The following is a 19,038-nucleotide window of genomic DNA, read 5'->3' on the forward strand; positions in this document are numbered from 1 at the left end:
TGGTGTGCCCTATGCCATGCATAATGGAGCTGCTGTCATCTATTATGTATTATGACATACGGGCAAATTGGAAAATACAAACTGATGTGAGGTAGTAAAAACATGAATGAAAAGGCATTCCTGCACATGCCTTGTGGCTGTCACTTACAGTCAGAACTGTTTCCCTGTCTGCTTTGCTTTTTGCTTTGCTTGACCAAGCAGTCAAAGTAACTGCGTGTTAAATTTAAATCAGGGATGCTCTTCAGTCCTGTGTGTTTCAAGAGGTCATAGTCTGGGTGCTTTTAATGTTTCTCTAACGTGATTATACTACCTAGAAAAGTGGTTCTGTCCATTATGAACACATTTCCTTTGTTTTAAGACCTTACACCTGTAGAGAGTTTTGTATTTGCTAACGTGTTAGATACCATTTCCTTATCCATCTCTGACGCGTTGTAAGGATTTAGCTATGTAACAAACTTCTTATTTAGTCCATGTAAGCAGGCTTTTCAGTGGCAAAAGGCAGAGTTTTAATTACAGCTAGAATTTCAATGCAGTTTGCATTTTCTTTGAGGAACCAGGAGTGTTTGTAAAAAACAAACAAAAAATTGTGGTTTTTACCATGGAAAAACTTCCAAGAAAAAAAGGTGTCGTTTCTCATCAGATCCTTAAATGCTCTGAAGCAATTATCTGAATTTAGTAGCAGACTATGGATATCATGTTTTGTACTCCCTTAGCACCAGAGAGCCAGCTTAGTGGGAAAAAAAATGAATTAGTTTCCTTTTTCCACCACAGTCTGAGGTTTCAAAGGTTTCTTTTAAGGCATGTTTTGGCCTGAGAGCCTTCATAGGTGGTGATACTAGCCAAGATAGTAAGATCCCTCCTTAGCTCTAGAAACCAATGTGAAGTTTGCAGCGTAAAACTGTCTAAAAATATAGCATGTGAACTGGGAAAATTTTGGTTTAAGCAAGTGTGGATATCTCTGAGACAGACCTCAGGGTGGTTGTAGAGCTGTATTAATTGTGTTGTTGCATCCCACAGTACTATTTGCTACAGCTCCTCTCCCTCCGCTATGAGGTCTGATTAGCGAGAGGAGTGGATGCTTGGGAAGCCTCTTGCTTTCGGGAGGAAGAACTGGGGCCGTTGGTTTTGTTGGGATGAAAAGTAAACTTTGGGGAAATCTGGGGCTTTCCATTTCAAGTTTCTTTGATTTTGAGTAAACAGGATCCTTAGAATTATGTTCGGATTTATAAGAGAGGGTTTTTCTAAACAGAAGCAGTTTGTTTCTAGGGCTAAATATAGACCAGATTGTATCTGAAACCTAGTAGTAGTTAGACTCAAATAAGCTCCTGCTTTGGAGTTTTGATTTCCTTCAGCATAGAAACCTGCATTTATTGGTCTTGTTAATAACAGTTCATTGCTCTCATTAGAAATGAGTCCAGTGTTGTGCTGGGAAAAGGGTTTGGTGGCTAAAGGAGGGGGAGGATGAGCAAGGAACTTGAATCCCTTTGTTTAACTTCCCAAGTGCAGGACTGTCCCCTTCCGAAGCGGGAGCCTGGGAAGAGAAGGTTTAGTGCCCCTGTTCCTCACCTGGCAGAGCTGTGGGCAGTGCAGCTGGGGTGCCAGCTGGTGAGATGCCACTGCAAATCGGGGGTTGCTTTTTCCAGCACGCCGTTGTGCTGCGTAGGCACTTCCCTCGCCCCGGCGTTCCCGCAGCACCTACTGACAGGGACGGTTTCATTGTGCTGAGAGCTGGAGCAGCACAGAGTCTGCCCGCGGGAGAGGTAAAGCTGAAGTCAGTGAGAAATCTCCCAGAGCTACACCGGGCTGGAGCGGCAGCGGAAGGATCACACCCACCCCCGAGTCAGGAGATGATATTATTATAGCCTGATGAGAGATTTTTTTTGTTGTTAAGAGGTTGAGGTGTTTTTTTGTCCTTTGCTCCTATTGCTTCCTGGCCGTGTTTCTATCTATGCAGCTGCTTCACGTGTTGAAGTAAAGGAATAAGGGTTATTGAGGATCTGTGAGAAGCTCTGCACAGCTTTACAGAGGATGTGCAGGGGTAAAACAGGCAGAATACGGAGCAGGTTGGGGCAGAAGGACTCTTTTCTCCCCTCTTCCCTTTTAGCACAGGGACTCCCCACCTCCCGTCTTCTCCACCCTCCATGTGGTCCTTCTCTCCTTTCTGAAAGGAAGGACCATAAGCATTACAGGAACAGAGTCTTATTTCCACATCTCACTATTTTCACAGATCTCCATGCCTCTCAAGAAATGCTGGTCCCCCAGGGATTACGGGTGTCATATATTCATCTTTCCGCTTCACAGTTGCTGTTTTTGTCCCTGGGTCCTGCTTCTGAGCCGTGTGGCTGAGCAGAGATGTGGCTCTGGAAAGCCTTGTTGCATTTAAAAGGTAGTTCCAATAAACAAAGCAATGTCAAACCTATGGCTCTGGCTCCCAATGAATTATTGATTGTTTTCCCTTGAAGCCATTGCGTGATGCTGTATAGCAGTGAGCACAGGCACAGGGATGCTTTCTGAGGAGATAGTTACCAGGATGTTGTTTCCTGGATTAAAACTTTAGAACTCGGTACTAAAGGCAGAGGAAAGATATTTGTCATGGATATGAAATACTTAAACAGCAACTACTGATTCAAATACCAATCCCTAACCTACTAGTGTGAACAAAGTGCAGCACTGACTGGGATTATTATGTATTAACTGGTTATAACTATATTTGTGGTAAGTATTTTCTACCTTGGATATTGGGGTATCCTGCATCTTTACTGTTTCTTCTCATCTCTTAAGAGGTTTATGTGTTTGAGTATTTAGCAGCCTCTGGTGATTTAGGGACAGATTAGTATATTTGCTGTTGTGATGTCTGAAGATGAATGCCTTTAATTAAATGGTATTTTCCTGTTGTTCCTCTGAGAATAAAGCATCTCCCTGGAAAGAGCATAGGGATTAAAAAAAATCTTTAGTTCTGAGTCCTGTTTCTGTAACGTAGATGTTTTCATTATTCAGACTGAAGCCAGTAAAAGGGAAAGCAGGCTGGCCAGAAAGGATGGGGGTTCATTTCATTATTCATTTATATCAGTAGTGTTGAAAAACATACCCCGTTAGATCTCAGAAAAAGCAATAAAAAGGAAAAATTTAACATGATTTAAAGCAATATGGGGAACTTCTTGCTAATCAGTTAGAAAAATGATTTAAGTAGTTTGAAGTGCTGCTGTAAGCATGCCATGTTATATCCCTCAGTCTTTTTTCCTTCAGATGTGGCTTCCCACAGCTTGAGACATTTCTTTCTGGTTGCTGTGTGAAAGCAGGAAATGGCTTTTGTTGGGGGAGTGTGAATTTGGCTTCTGCACAAAATGCTCTCAAAATTGCTGAATAAACAAGCAGAAAAAGCAGGAAAAAATAATTCCTTCTTCCCATATCAGTTATGGTGGGAAGATTACTTATAATACAATAGGCTAAAAACCAAAAATCAACGTTATTTTTAAGATGATTATGTCCTTTTAATTCTCCTCCACTGCAGTTCTAATCCTGTTCTCTAAATATAACCATCCTGTGAGGAGAAGTTGGCCTTTTTATAGTAAGTGATTAATGTTTAAGAGATTCATAAGTTTCTTTTTGCAATCTATTCTAGAAGACAGATTTCCAAACTGATTTGTGTGGTTTGGATAACGCGCAAGGTGTTATTTTCCATTGCTGAAGTCCCACATAATGATCTGAAAAAGGAAGCCATAGCATTTTATTTCTGTTATTTCACCTACGTAAAAAAAGAAAATCCAGATTCTTGTATCTCAGCTCAGACACTAAGTTGTCCAAGGACATGATGCTGGAAGTTGAATGTTATTGGAAGAGCAGTGAAGTCGGTCAATAGCGTTACACCAGCAGCAGGATGTAACTGAGCCACATTTACCCATTCACACCAAATTTGCACTGGTGTACATCATTAACACTTCAGCTGAACTGTCTGAGATGCGCTGGGGCAGCAGAGGACGTTACACCCTTGGGCTCGTGGCGTGGAGGAGAAGCAGAAGGCTGCGCAGAGCAGGGGAACGACTTTGGCTGCTTCTGCGCACGATGCAGAACGACCTTCCTCCCTTGTGTCCCTAAATTAAACGTTGTGCCTGTCATGACACATCACCTGTGGGCCGGGAGGTATCACCTTCGGTGTAATAGTGATTATTTTTCTGAGGAGCCATGTTTTCCGTGGGTCTTGTAGGAATATTTATGCTGAAATAATATTAAAATTCTTCTCTGGAGAGGAGTGCCTGCCCTGCTTTCTGCACACATCAGTGTCAATATGAGTTCTTGTGTAATTGCGTTGCACTGAAGTAGGTCTTTGTCGTTTCAGTGGAATGGGATTTATTTGATAAAAGCTTTATTCTTAAGTGAGAACAGCAAAGGATGCTTCTTTGCTGCGTCGTAGCTCAGGCCATAAAATGAACACGTGACATTTATCCTGCTCTTATGTTGGGCAGAATACCTCTGCTGAGGATGGTTTTGTGGAATATTACTTTTGCTGCAGAAACCCATGAATGCAAAACATAATTCCTATTTAAACCTCTCAACTTTGATTGGATATGTTCTTTCACAAAAACCTTTTTAAAAAAATTGCTATCTGTTTTTCTGTCCTACAATATTGTTTTTATTAGGGTTTTAATGCATCAGAAAGATGGCGGGATAAAGAATGAAGATACCTAAGAAATTAACTTCATAGCAGTTCAGGGATTTCTTCTATAAAATTATTCTAAATTGCTGTGATTAAAGAAACTGGAGTTGTACCTATTTTTCATTGAGCCATATCCAGTTTTAAAGTAAAACTAAAGAGAGAAGATCTATAGGCCAGCAATGTTGAGTGTTATAAAGTACGACTAAAGCTGTTCTCCAGTGTTACTGTTTAAGTTGAAATAATCCTGTGATGAATTACGGTTTTGTTTTGATGATCAGACTTTGCAAGTCAGAAACCTATAAAATATGGCACCAATGTTGCAATGCAGGTGAGTAGCACAAGGCATAATTGCCTTTTCTGGTACGCGTATGATACATATTCTGTACATCTGCCATACATATCAGATAGCAGACAAAAGTATTCCCCTGTAAGGTGATGGACTTGCTTAGTACAGACTCGGCACTAGAAAGCTGAATTTCCCACTGACTTCTGGTGTAGTCTGGGGCATTTTGCATTTCACTAGAGCAGACCCTCAGAGACCAATACACTCTGGCTGTCCTGCGGCTACCTTGGGGGTACCACACATTATTTTATTTTATTTGCAAGGCTTGATTCTCATCTTGTGCATGCAAATCAGTAGTCATGTTCCAGATGGGACAATGGTATCATGCCAGTAGGAGCAGGATGTGAGCTGAAGGCAAGGTTGGTGATCTGACTGTTTCCGTCTCAGCATCCTCTTCTTGTGACCCGTTTTGCAGTTTGCAGCCTCACAGTATAGGCTTGCTGTGAATTTATTTAATCATAGGATAGATGATCTTGTCACTGAATACCCTTACAACAACGTGAGAGAAGTCCATTAGTAGTTAATGGTCAGAAATGTGTCCCTAAAGGAACTGTCTTGTAGATGGAGACTGGTGACACGTAAGTGACATGTTTGTACCTCCCCCGGCTCCTGACTCAATATAAGCGTCAGATCCAGCACTGAGAACATTCCCCGTGGGGGGAGAGGCAGCAAGGCAGATGGGTTTCAGTGGTCCCTGAAAAGTCACCCAGCCTTGAGCTTTGGTAGGCTAGGCTAGGGTTACTGGGTTTGCTCTTCTCTGGGCAACATGTTTTCAGAGCTATCTGTACTGTTGAATTCTTTGGAGAAGTTCTATCATTTCGGTGGTGTATTTTGTTAGAGAGGAGGGAAATATTGTTTGTGAGGCTTATGCCTATCACCGTTTGTATTTGTATTGGTTTTTAATACCGTGCGTTTAGCAGATCCTTGGATACTAGGTGTGATAGGTAGACTAATTCAGACACCAAATGTTAATGTTTAATACCTAAAATAACCAGATGAATCTACCATTGTATGCATGTTTTTTATATGTTGCTGTACAAATTTAATATTAAAATTTAAAATCTGTAGGGATGTTTCATATTCAAAACACGTAGGTGAACAATGACATAACTAACAATCATTAGGCTAAAAGAAGCTAATTATTGTGGAATGTCATATTAGCTGGAAGTCACTGAGTAGGCAAATACTGTACAAAAATGATAGCATACAAAGTTGACACATCTTTGATATTACCCTAACCTAGTGCTGGGATGAAAAAAATGACCTTTTGTTGTAGCTATAGAATATTCTTGGTCCTTGTGAGTAGACCCTCGGGTCAGCTAATGGCTGCTGGCCTGAATTGGTAACTTGATCTCCGGGAAGGGAATTACTATTTGGGCTCTCTTGGTGATTTTGAATTATGATCCAGAGCTGTATTTGTAAGAGTCTGAAGAAAAAAAAAAAAGGAGGAAAGATTGTATGTATCTCTGTATTACAGAGTTGTGTAACTGCAACATGAGTGATACCGCAAGATAAATTGTAAGAGATTGTCAGTTACTGAATTTTATATAAACAGAAGGAAAAAACCCTCAAATGTAATGTGTACCGAGCAGTCTTCTTTCCCCCTCTGGACTGTGCATACATCCACAGCAAGAAGCTGTTCATGCCATTACAAGTGATTACGAGTCCCAGCCTGAGTGGATAAGGCAAACTTGAGGTGGGTGCAGAAGTGAACTGAGCAAGACCACGTGTGTGCAGCATTTCAGTGGCAGAGTTGAGAGCAGGATTGGTCTTCGCCTGGAGAGGTGTGTTGCTGAAACATCCTGCCTCAGTGTTCTTTTTGTTTGGTTGGTTTTTATTTGGTTTTGGTGTTTTAAGAACTATATGGAAAAATCGGTGCCATTGAAAATGGCACCGGGAAATCTGAAAAGGTTTTGTCAGACTGTTTACAGTGAAAGAGCTTTGGCTGAAATTAATGTGCATCTCTGAGTGCCTTGCCTCTCTGGCTTTAGAAACTCTAAAGCTTAAAGTTACTGAGCGTCTTTTCAAATCTGTCAGCCTGTGTGGCTCTTGCCAGAGCAGTATATGTGCCTGCTTAAGTAACGTGCAAAACAGATTGATCTCGGAAGTATACAGCCAGTTCTGCATCCTTGGTTCTGATCTCATTAGTAAACCAGACCTGAATTATTCATGCAGGTTTTATGAGGATCATCTCTGAAAATGATCGATGGAGGTGAGACTACGGAACTTATTCCTCCTTTTTATTTCCAGCTCATCTCCCAATGGGTTTTACAAGAAGAAAACCAAAATTCATCTTCAGTACTAAATTGAACATAGTAAGAAGTTGCTTTTTTTTTTTTCTGATTTAGATTCCTCTCGCGGTGTCTGATTGTCGTGGTTTAACCCCAGCCAGTAAATACTCATGTGAAATTTATACCTTAACTTTATGATATAACAGCTACAGATGCTTTGGAGGGCCAGGTCTGATGGAGTCTGTGCGTTGCCTTTAGGTGTTGCCATAGGCAGTGCTTATGTAGCAGCACTGCAGCGTTTGCTCACTTGGGTCCTTCCACCGCACGGCTTTGGACTCCCTGTTCGTCTCGGAGCCCTGCTGGTACCCCTGGTGCACAGAAATCTCGGTACGGGAACCGAGCATTGCGTGATGTCCTGCTGGTAACAGATGCATGTGCCTTGTGGGCTCTTATTTGTCGTTTGATTCTTAAGGCCCGGGGAAACAGATCTGCAGATAACGCTAATGTGGTTTTATGTGGCCTAGAGGTGATGGATGTCCTTGGGCAGCCATTTTCGCCTTGAACTGCAGCTCTAGCCAGTTGTAAAGAACGTGTGGATCTGAAGATGTGATGGAAAAAAAGACAAAATCTCCATTTCTGTCTCCCCCCCTCAGGGAGTACAGCTATATCTCAGGAAAAGACTTCAGAAGTTATTGCTGGTTAAAATGGATCAGGTAGGAATTGCTCATCATCTGAGACCGTCCTCAACTTCTCTGTATGTTTCCAAACATCCTGCACACTACAATTAGAGGGCAATCTGTAAACAACAGCTCTCCAGTAAAGCTTTGGAGTCCTTGCTTTTGTTTCATTACCCCCCAAGCACCCTTGGGTGGTAATGGAGCACAGTTTGGTGTTGTTGTTGTTGTGTGCGTGTTGTAACATTACCTGACTTTCTTCCTTCCGATATGTCATATTTCCAAATACGCCATGAGAATGAAATTGTCGCCTCTGGGCTGATGTCAATAAAACAAAGGTACATAGAGACAAAACAATTAGCAGATAGAGTTTTTTGAGTACCAGCAAGAAGGATGAGTTCATGGAGTGCTAGCTGGGCGTCAGTGATATCACTGACAGGTATGAAAGACCTCAAGTAATCTGGGCATGTTCCACTGATAAGGCAAATTTAACATACTTTTTCCTAAGTGCAGAGTTTGGAAGAAAATATACAAATTTAAATACAGATGGACAGAGGCTGTTCACCTTAGGTCTGATGGAGCAGATCCCCCTGGAGCTGGTCTTGACGTTGTTACTTGTGATTCCACAACCCCGGCTGGTGGAGAGCAGCTCCTTTGGCCCCATCCCCCTCTCCCCACTCCCAGCACAGGCAGCGCTTCTCCATAATGCGACTCCAGCTCCTGGCTTCAAAACTTCAGAATATCACACCCCATTCCTCTCCAGACTGTCCATATTGCACACCAATAGATCAGCGCTCCATAGAGTAGTTGGGCATGTTTTTTTTTTTCTGAAACAGGCTATACACGAAATAGAAATTCTGTATAGATTTGACTTTAAGTGAAGTAACTCTACAAAAGCCCGTGGAGCTCCCTCAACACATACTGGTTCCAGGTTTGCTCCCTTGTGCCCCTCCATAGGAAGTGAAGCTGCTGACCTCAGTCCTTGTGTCAAAGCCCTGATTTTAAGTTTCTTTTATATATCAGACATCCCTTTCATTCCTGTGAAATAAAACCAGAGTGCACACTTGCATGGGTTATACTGCTGTAATGTAAGTATTAGAAGAACCTGAGACAGACGGCAGGGTTCCCGATGCGGCTGAAGGCCACAGCTCTGCTGCAAACTACTTTTTAATGAATTGAGTTTCCAAGTGACAGGTAGGATGACCTCACTTCTGTGGCTGTCGTGCCTGAAGAGGGCAAACAGTGAGGAGAGGCAGTGGAATGAAGAGATCTCGTTCTTGCTTACTGAGTGCTTTTCAGCTACAGTGACAAAAAGGCAATTTTTCATTCTGAAATAGAGGAGGACTTAAAATTGTAAGCATCTGTAGTTTACAAAAAAAGGTAATGTAACTTAGGAGGCTGGATTTCCGCAAGGCCAAAGGTGAAGAAAAGTCAACCCTAGTGACTCCCTTCAGTATTTCGTCCGGAGATTTATGGGACAGGCTGGGCAAGACCTCGGAGTTTCCAGATGAGAGTGGGAGTGCTGCTGCTCCACGGGTTGATGCAGTGTTGCTAGAGTCGTATTGGTCTGGTATGATTCTTGCATTTCTCAGTTCTCCCCTGCTTCTCTCCCCCATCTCTATGTGTTACATTTACTGTTCACTGGTGTCTTTCAAGAAGGGAGGTGAAAGAGATGGACTAGAAGAATATTTCTGGTCATTTTGTATTCTGTTACTATCATTTAATCATTTTGTAGCTTCTACAGTCTATACTTTTTTGCCCATTATGTGCAAAACCCAAAGATGGAAGTATATGACATACGCTATCAAGGCAAGCTCCCACTAATTTCCCAAGCTGGCTAAAAGCACACATGAATGTATGTTCCTTCCTGTAGCTTTTACTTCATCGCTGCCCCACAAACTAGTCCTGCAGATTTGAACTCTGCATTTGCATGCCCCATCTCCACAGCACGAAGAGCTGGGGCCAGCAAATGAGTTCTCCGCCTCTAAAACCCACGTGTCCCATCTCACCGTGCTTCATCCTTGGCTGGAGCTTCAGAATAATATTCTAGATGATACAAGGGCTCTTCCTTTCATGAGAGCCTGTCCACAGCTGGAGCAGTGGTGGCTGCTCCTTGTACAGCTTTGAATTGGGGCAGATTCTCACAGCATATCACAATTTGGCAATCTGTTTTACACCATGAACTTCACGGCAGCATTATTTTCTTTCTGTGTATTCCATGTATTTCTCAGAAAAAAGACATTATGAATAGAACTGGCTGAAATGTGTAATTTCCTTTTCACAGGAAATCCTGTTGTTCTGGGAAAATCTTTTCTTACAGTTTGAAAGTAGGACTGTAGTCTTAAAAATATCCTATGCAAGGGAGACCATCGGTATTTTCACTAAGGAAAACTGAACACAGGATCTAATTTTTCCAGGATATATGTGATGTAGACCTTGGAACGTAGTCCTGGTATGTACTTCCAGGCTTTATGTTCTCTCCCAGATCCCAGGCTATGACAAAGAACATTTTTCTGGTGTTCAGCTTCCCTTCATATTTCTTTGTTAAATACCATATTTTGCCAGCACCATTGCTTCTCATAACAAACTCAGCAGCATTTGGATTACGGTTAAGATGGTTCTTACTTGATTACACTGCTGCTTATGTAGGGGTGCAGCTGAAAATTAGGAGTATTGCATCAGAATCTTCTGGGGATTATTAAATACTAGCAAAACAAAGTCTTGTGCTGGAGCTCAGGCACCACAACTCACTGTCCACAAACTTGGCAGGTTTTCCAGTGTGGAAGCTCGTACAGTGAACAAAAAAGAACAGACGCTTCTCTTTATTTCAAATGTTTATGCCCACCTCATCCAAGGAAGAGACCAGGTAAACAAAGGTAGCTCATTAAAAAGGGAGATAAACATGCACAGTGTCTTTCTATCATTTAAATAAAGGAGGACACAGAACTGCACCATCAAGCCAGTTTTAGCAAAGCCGTTACAAATATGAGTAGGACATGAAAACAGAGACTTTTTACAATTTCAGTTATATTACATATGTCTGTATGTTTACTGCATATGTTACATGTTTGGAAAAAAGGGGTCTAAATGTGTGCAACTGTTATTGCTTCAGTATTACAGAGCAACACTTCGGGTTCGGAATGTAGAGAGTAAAGCATTAATTAAGTACAGCGCAATGCAGAAGTATGTGAAAGCCTGAGAGATACAAATTACCTTTCATTTTGTTGGTTTAGATGATAACTTTCTAGGTTTATTTTTATGACACAAGAAACATTTCTCTACTGGGAAAATACACACAACTCTCTTTCTCTTTGATTCTTCAACTTAAAAGTTTCCTGAACCAGCTCTGTGGAAGGAAGAGAAAGCGTTATTTTGTTGGAATACCTATTGTGCAGCTTTATTTACAGAAGCTCTTTGTTTGCAGCTGTTCTTAAGCTTAAAATATTTTGAACTTAAAACATGGTGCATCTTTGAAGGGCTATAATTTAAAATGCTGCAGCCTACCGCTTCCAGTTTGTCTGTTCTGTGGCCTGATGAATGAATATGGTTTAAGCAATGACACAAAGAAGGTATTTTGAGGAGCTGCGGCAATAGATCTAACCGAAAGCCAGGCACACTATTTTTAAGCAGTTCCCCAGGCAGTGACATATGTTTGGGGAGAAAAAAAAATCTCCAGAAATCCCCAAGTAATGCAAACATCCAAAGCTATTAGCTAGTAGAAACCCTTTTGCTTTGCACAGGAGTAGGGGTGATCAGACAGGGGAGACGGGTCAGTGCCGGGCTGTGGCGCGCGCCCTGACGGCGTGCGAGGAGGTGGGAGCTCTTGTTGGGGTTCTGCAGAGGCAGCTGGAAAGAATCGGGTCCGATGTGCTCCTCAAGCTGTCAGGGGCGACAAGGGGGTCTTTTCTTCCCCAGCTCGCCAAAGACTTCATGCTGCGATAGATTTAGGCAAATGTAATTGAATGCAAATCCTGTACTTGTACTTCTCCTGACATCGAGCTGCTTAAAATAATCGTGAGCTTTGAGAAGCCAAACAGAATCTGGCAGCTCAGAGTTATCTTTTAACTTGAACAAAATGAGAAGAGGCCTCGATTCAGGACGGCTTGTAGAGTGCTTCTGGGGGATGAAATGGCTTTTCATTTCATGGCAAATTTTGTCCCCATGGCATGGGCGTGTGGGGTGCGGACAGCCGTGAGGAGCAGTGGAGACTACAGCCATGCAAAGAATTGCTGGAAATAGGCAGATCAGCCCTGTCCTTTAGGCAACTGTCATATTCAATTCACTTTGTTACAGACCAGCAGTAAAAATCTGCATCTGACCAACAGAAATGCTTATTGAACGTATATTGAACATATGTTCAGTGCATATTGAATATGACACCATTGTTACTGCATTCCTTCCTCCCAAAAAAAGGCTTCAAGAAGCAATGTTTAAAAGCTAAAATTTGGTCTCAGTTTGGTTTAAGAACAAATAAGATCTATAGTTTTCAGACCTAGAAGGACAGTTTCCTAAGGCTGTACTGCTGTAAGAGCAAACTGTGTGTCCTTGTGTGCTTTAGATCTTCACTTAATGTTTAGGTTACCCATCATTTTGTACAGTTGCTGCCCTTCAAGCTTGTGTTTTGTTTGATTGGCTCCATTTTGGGTGCTGCTGTTTCCTTGCAGGGTTTTTGTGTCTGTGTGAGCACATGGTGGTAGAAAAGGTTTATTCATAATACCAGGACTCTGTGCATTTTACAGCTTGTCCTACCTTGTGTAACAAAGCTATACACTTACCGTTTGAAAAGGGCTATGGTAAAATTCTGCTAAAAATAGAATGTAGCATTTCCATGGGAGCAGGATGCACAAGGATTTGCTGCACCTCAGATATCTCCATGTCTGCTTTCTCACCTGTAGGAGCACACACAGAAATTTGATGCCATTTTAGATGTTTTTTGGGGTGAAATTATGAAGTCTCTTAAGAAGATCCTTTTTATTATTTTTTTTAGTTGATTTAGGTACGCTTATGCCAAGGAGAGTTCTAGAAACTAACACAGGGGTGTCAGTGGTGTTGTCTGTGTGGTTGAGCCACCTTCACACTGGAAAGCAGGCTTTGCAGGATGGTTTTATTTCCAAGCGTGTGTTCACTTCTGTAATACGAAGAAGTCTTGACATAAATATATATGGAGAAGTCCATAGCCGGGATATTCTGCTCTGGAAACCATACTGCAATGTAAAATCTCCTTTGGGAAGTAGGCAGAGGTAGCCTGATAGCTGAGGTCTATGCCATCAGCTCAGAAAGCCCTGCATTTCCAGGTATGACCTGCAAACATGAATCTTCGCTCTGCTCACTAGTCTCTCATTTGATTTTCACCAGGAGCTCTGACTCTGAAGAAGCATTTGAGACCCCAGAGTCCACTACACCGGTAAAGGCACCACCTTCGCCTCCACAGCCACCCCCTGAAGCGGCGGCAGCGGTTGTAGCAGACGTAGCAGACCAAGAAATAAAACCCCAGCTGCCCTTGGAAGACACAGGTAACGAGCATGTAATGAGTGGGACAGGTTACTGAGGAGGGTGAAGCTGCAGGGAGGTGTTTATGTTAGCACAGGTGAGGAATTGATGCTAATAAAACGTTTCCTGGAAGATTAGTTAGTGTATGCCGGGCCTTATCCATGCTGAGTTGCCTCCTGGAATAAAGTATTGGAGAATCTGTCTATAACATTTGACAAATAATAAACAAAAGAGGAGTTTTCTAGAAAAAACCTTCTCTCTTTTGAATCAAACTTCATTCTCTCCTCTCTGATTGTAGGATTTTTACAGAGTCAGAGGAATAAAAAAAATGAGGTAGGAGATACAGATGCAGGTACCTGGGTGAGCACCATTAACAGTGACAGTTAACTAAATGTTATTTTCAAATACATTATCAGCTGAAACAGAAGGTAAACAAAAAGCTCATAGAACAGTAGAAATATCTATAATAGCTCTATGGTACAGTATTACTCTATGGTACAGTATAGTAGGAACACAGGAGTATGTGTGAATGTATGTATAATATACGTACATAAAAATTGGTATATACTGGCAAAGTAACCTTTAAAAAGGGAATATTCTGTTTAAAAAAACAAAGAAACCCTTTCCCCAGAAAAAGTGTTCTTTGTTCTCCAAACTGACTAATGGAATATGAGGGAGTAGAATGCGCTCTATTAGCCCAAAATAGCTTTGTTTGGGCTGTCAGATGACAGCTCAACAGTTTAAGATTGAATTTCCCATTATGCTGTCTTCTTTCCCATCTGAAAGTCAAGTCATCTTGATCACCTGGCTAAACTGTATAAAGGTAATTTTACTCTAAGCAGACTAAAGCTCACTTGTATTTCATTTGGGAAGATGTACAGCATTGCCAAGCAGTGTTTTAAAGCTTCCATTTCCACTGTAGAAGTGGCTATGTTTAGCAGTGGGCACAGCAATGTCCATGGCCGGTGTGTTTATTATAAAGGCTGTCCAGCTTTGATTTAAACCTTCAGGAAAGTGACAAATAAGGCTTGCAAATGTCTTGAGCCGCCTAATGCGTTTCTGGGAGTTATGCATTAAGGAATGCTCTTTAAGATCATGATTTATTATATGAGCTTATAAGAAGCTAGAAAGGTGTTCAACAAACTGATTCCACAAAATAAAAATGAAATACCGAGACATCCTGACACTTTTTCTTTTCTGCTGTTACAGTTCCTTCTTCATTGTAGCAAACAACATTACTCATTCTCCATCTTCTTCCCTTTTTCTAATCTTTTGTAATCTAATGATTACAAAATAAGTGCTGAGAGAACAAAAGAACGCATATGCTAAACAGGATTGGAGTGTGTTTTTAATTACTGCAATAGATTGTCTTCAAACCCTTGATTACACATGTGCTTCCCTGGCACATGTGATTCTTTTCTCTCTGCCTCCTAGATCTCCCCCTCCTTTCTTTCAGATGTTTCTGAAGTAAGGTGGGAAACCGAATATATCTATTCACAGCCAGTGTGAACTATATTGAAAGCCATTGGATGGCAGAGATGAAAACATTTCATTTGCAAATCAGATTTGTCCATGGGAGGCAAGTTACCACAAACTAACAGAGCTATGTTCAGCATTCCAAAATTATGCAAAATGAAGTTATACAACAGGGTAATTTATGTGAGGGGAAGAAGATGTGTAATGCAGAAAAAATTCAAATGTAGGAGGGCAATACAAAGCCCTCATTTGTTTTGGGAATCTTTAGAAGAAATTAATAATACTAAGACCATAGCTTAGGTGTTTGCATGCTTCTTCAGAAATGCAAACAGTTAAACATTTTGTACTTTATAAACCACTTGAGTAACAGTTATCTTGTAGTTTACTTACCTCGTAGGTTATGCATGTGGCTGCACACAAAGAGAATGAGTCCCTTCCTCAGGGGTTAGGGGCAGTTGAAGCAGAGTTCCTCGTTGGTACCATACAGCTAAATAAATAGGTTTCAATAAAAGAGGAGTAAGGAATACGGGCAACTGGAGAGCCTGGCGCACACACAGGGAGAGGCAACGATGTCCAGCTGGGTTTCTGGTTCACCAGCTGCATGGCTTTGTCTTCTGCATGAGGTCGGTGACAGAGCGTGTGCTTGAGTGGAAGGAGGAAGCATAGTAAGTTTTTTAAAGGATTATTTCATCTATATCTGACAATAATTACTTATGCAGACGGTTGCAGTTATGCTGCATGATATCATTAGCACAACAGCTGGACCCCACTGCTGGAAAGCCAAGAGGAGAGTTTTTAATTAGGTTGACTTCAACGCTAGCTTAATAAATATGATGAAAGTGAAATATAGCTAGACTCATCCTGGGTTTGTGCCAGCTCCTGGTGGGGTAAAACCTGCTGCATGGCTCCAGTCCATCAGCAGCAGAGCAGAAGAGGGGAGTCAGTCTGCGGGCGAGTCTGGAGGGGAAGAGGAGTAACAGAGCACGTATGGAAACTACCTCTGAACCCCAGAAAGTGTCACTAACGACCCCTTCCATTTCTCCGTAAATGCTTTGTTTGTTGTGGGGAACGTGGGTTATACTCTCAAGGGAAATGACTTTGAGGGTGCTTTTTATTTTTTTATTATTATTATTATTTTGGTAGTATTTTAAATTATTGTTGCCTATATGCTATAGGCGAAGTGTACTTGTCTCCTGAGTTATTTCATTTTAGTGGAATATGTGGGTGCATGCTGTATGTATTTTCCAAGGGTTTCTCTTTGTTTGTTTTTCTCTAGAAAACACAACTAGAGTTTAATTTCTAGAAAACACAATCAGAATTTTAATTTCTTCCATTTGGAAACCCAACAGGCTGAAAATAGAAGGCCTTAACACCGCTGAGCTGGAAGCAAAATGAAACACTATTTTGAAAGGCTTTATTAGAAGTGGTTGAATTTTGTTTTTAAGCCTTTGAAAATAGTGTTTCATTTTGCTTCCAGCTCAGCGGTGTTAAGGCCTTCTATTTTCAGCCTGTTGGGTGTCCCCCTATTTTAGAGATACATCAACAAAGAAAAAATGCTCAACTGTCCTAGTGCACAGTGCAGCTCCCCCTCTAGAAGAATTCGTTGTAATTTAAATGGAAAAATATTTAAAAATAACTAGAAGTACTTTATATGTTCTAACTCCTTAATATATTTTCATTATTCATAAAGAAATAGTTCAGATTTAGATTCAGTAAGCTCCTAGCTGGTGCAGATATTTCATTTTCTTCTTTAAAATATCTTTAAAACAAATCTGAAGTTCCAAAGCTTTTGGAAATGTTTCTTTTTGTGAACACGTCCCGGGAGAGCGCACTACCTGCGCTGTGGGAGGGGATGCTCCGGGGTGCCGCATCCTGCCCCGCTGGTACCGCAGCGCTCAGAGCGGGGAAGGCACGGAGCGTGGAGAGCTCCGTGGGTGAGGAAGAGAACAGTGGTACTGCAGCAAAACGAAACAAGTCTGCCCTTGCTTTGGCTACTTCTGTAGCTCCTTGTGCAACTACTGCCACTGAGTTTCTGCATTTCTTTCCTACGGCTGTATAAAGATAGGCTGTCAGGTGTAAATCCTAATACCAGTCCTGCTCTAAACCTACGAATGCCTCCTATCCTTTCACATTCAATATAAAGCAGTGGTAGCAACGTAGTAGAAATTTTATATCCTCATCAGTGGACAGTTCAGAGCACATGCATGGGATTTCTTACTGTTCAGACCATTTATGGATCTTTATTTAAAGAAGGCTGAGTTAGGTGAGGTATGTGACTACCTCGCTGTTCTTGAGGGACATTGAAGCTTTACTGGCATCTGAAGCGCTATTAAAATTTAAGTATTTTATAATGTACAAGAAAAAGATTTCTGTAGTTGTCTAGAAAAGTTTTTTCATTTTTTTGATTCCCTTTCGTTGATGCTAACAACAGAAATTTGTTTTGTTTATTAATGCAGTGTTATAATACCTTTCTAGCAACTTTTGCTTCTGCCTTAATAGGTGACGGGTGAAAATGCCAAGCATTAAACATGTCATGCAGCTCTCAGAGAGAGGTCTCATCACCTGGGTACAAGAAGTCTGGGGTCTTTTGTTGTTGTTTTTGGTTTTGGGGTGGTTTTTGGTTTTCATACCTGATCCAGGCAAAAATTCTCTGAAATCAGAGAAATTTCCTTGTGGAATGAGCAGAACTTGGACCTTCTTTTTTAATGAATGAAATGGGAGGGGTTTTGGGGGGTTTGCCTGTTTTTTATGGCAACTTAAGTTTCCCTGCTATCGCTCATGTTCTTGGAATGCTTTATTATAAAACTTACTATCTCCCCGTGGGCAGCTCTTACCAGTATAAATTGTGGGAGACTGTCAGCACCAATAAAAGGTGTAAACCTTATTTAAAACCTTGTGCTGGCCTCTCTCTAGGGCAAGTCCTGCCTTAATTTTTACAGCTTGTGTTGTAGTATGTTCCTTTGCCATCAAATTGCATTTTAATAGAATACTGTAATTAGTAATACTGATTTGCTTAATTCTGTGATATAAAAGAACAAATGGCACTGCTCTCTGAATAGGCTGTTAATGTCAGGAAAGAATGGTCTTTATATCCCTCTGTAGTAATAAAGCCGTGCTGTTTTGCGATAGTGAGTGCTGTTCATATCTTCCTCTCCAGCATTTCTGCTGTTACTAGCACCGAGCCAACTGTGTTGTAATGCCAGAAGAGTCTAACAGCGGCATTTCACTTCTACCAAAAGCCATGTTTTCTGAGACAGTTTCACATATTGTTTCATAAAGAAACAATGAAGATATCACAGTAGCGAGTCGAGTGACATTCTGCAGAAATCTATACTCTAAGTAAAGGATTTGATTAGGAGGAAGTTGTGAAGTAAGCAATTAAAGAGGATTAAAGCTCTGCACTCTGTGGAGCACACCAAATTTGAATGCTGCTTTGCTTTGAGTAGCTGGAAAGCCTTGTATGCTCCTTTGCTGCTGTGATGCATCCCTAACCTCAGCTCTACCATGCCTGTTATTTACAGTCCAAGTCCTGCAGGGCATTGGTTTATTTTATTTTATTTCATTTTGTTTAAATGCATGTTTGTACTGACTTTGAACAAGGGGCCTCAATCCTGTTGAGGCCCTTGGCGCACGCTGGAATGAGAAACAATGCGTAATTGCAGACGACTTCTTGTTCAGATCCCCCTTTTATTTCATGTTGACCTACATTTGTACTCTGCTGACATATTTGAGCTACGCCAGTGTTTATTGTAATGTATTCCCATTAAGTGTCTTCCATTCCTGTTTCAGTGTAAAATGTACAGATTAGTCTAATGCTGGAGTTTTATGGCACTCTTTGAGTCCCCTTAACAGAAGACCCATCAGTGTCAGAAAGTGATGTGTGTGTGAAGTGAGCACCAGCTCAGCTGGCAAATCAAGTCTAATTAATGACCTCTCAGCCAGGCTGAAACCAAGCCCAACCCAGAGGAGATGAAGGAGAAAAATAAACTGTCCTGAAGTACTGCCACGTAATTAGCATTCATTTACCAAAAAAACACATTAAAATATTATTTTAAGTGATGTAACTACTTCCACAGTCTTAAAAGAGAAACTGTGTAGCTGTCATTCCTTTGACAATCTCTGGAAATACGTGATGCTACTCTAAGGTATTGCTTTGGCAAACGTGTCCAA

At 41.3% G+C, this 19,038-nt stretch overlaps 1 protein-coding gene across 1 annotated transcript in view; it reads left to right on the forward strand.

Annotated features, from left to right (window-relative positions):
- Positions 1-19,038, forward strand: part of TACC2 (transforming acidic coiled-coil containing protein 2) — a 104,773-nt gene that overhangs the window by 45,667 nt on the left and 40,068 nt on the right. Inside the window, exon 4 of the mRNA XM_075155223.1 lies at positions 13,258-13,415. Coding sequence (XP_075011324.1) covers positions 13,258-13,415 — 158 coding nt within the window. The remainder of the gene's footprint in view (positions 1-13,257; positions 13,416-19,038) is intronic.

This window comes from Calonectris borealis, chromosome 7 (assembly GCF_964195595.1).
Source record: "Calonectris borealis chromosome 7, bCalBor7.hap1.2, whole genome shotgun sequence".
In the NCBI taxonomy this organism is placed as follows: Eukaryota; Metazoa; Chordata; class Aves; order Procellariiformes; family Procellariidae; genus Calonectris; species Calonectris borealis.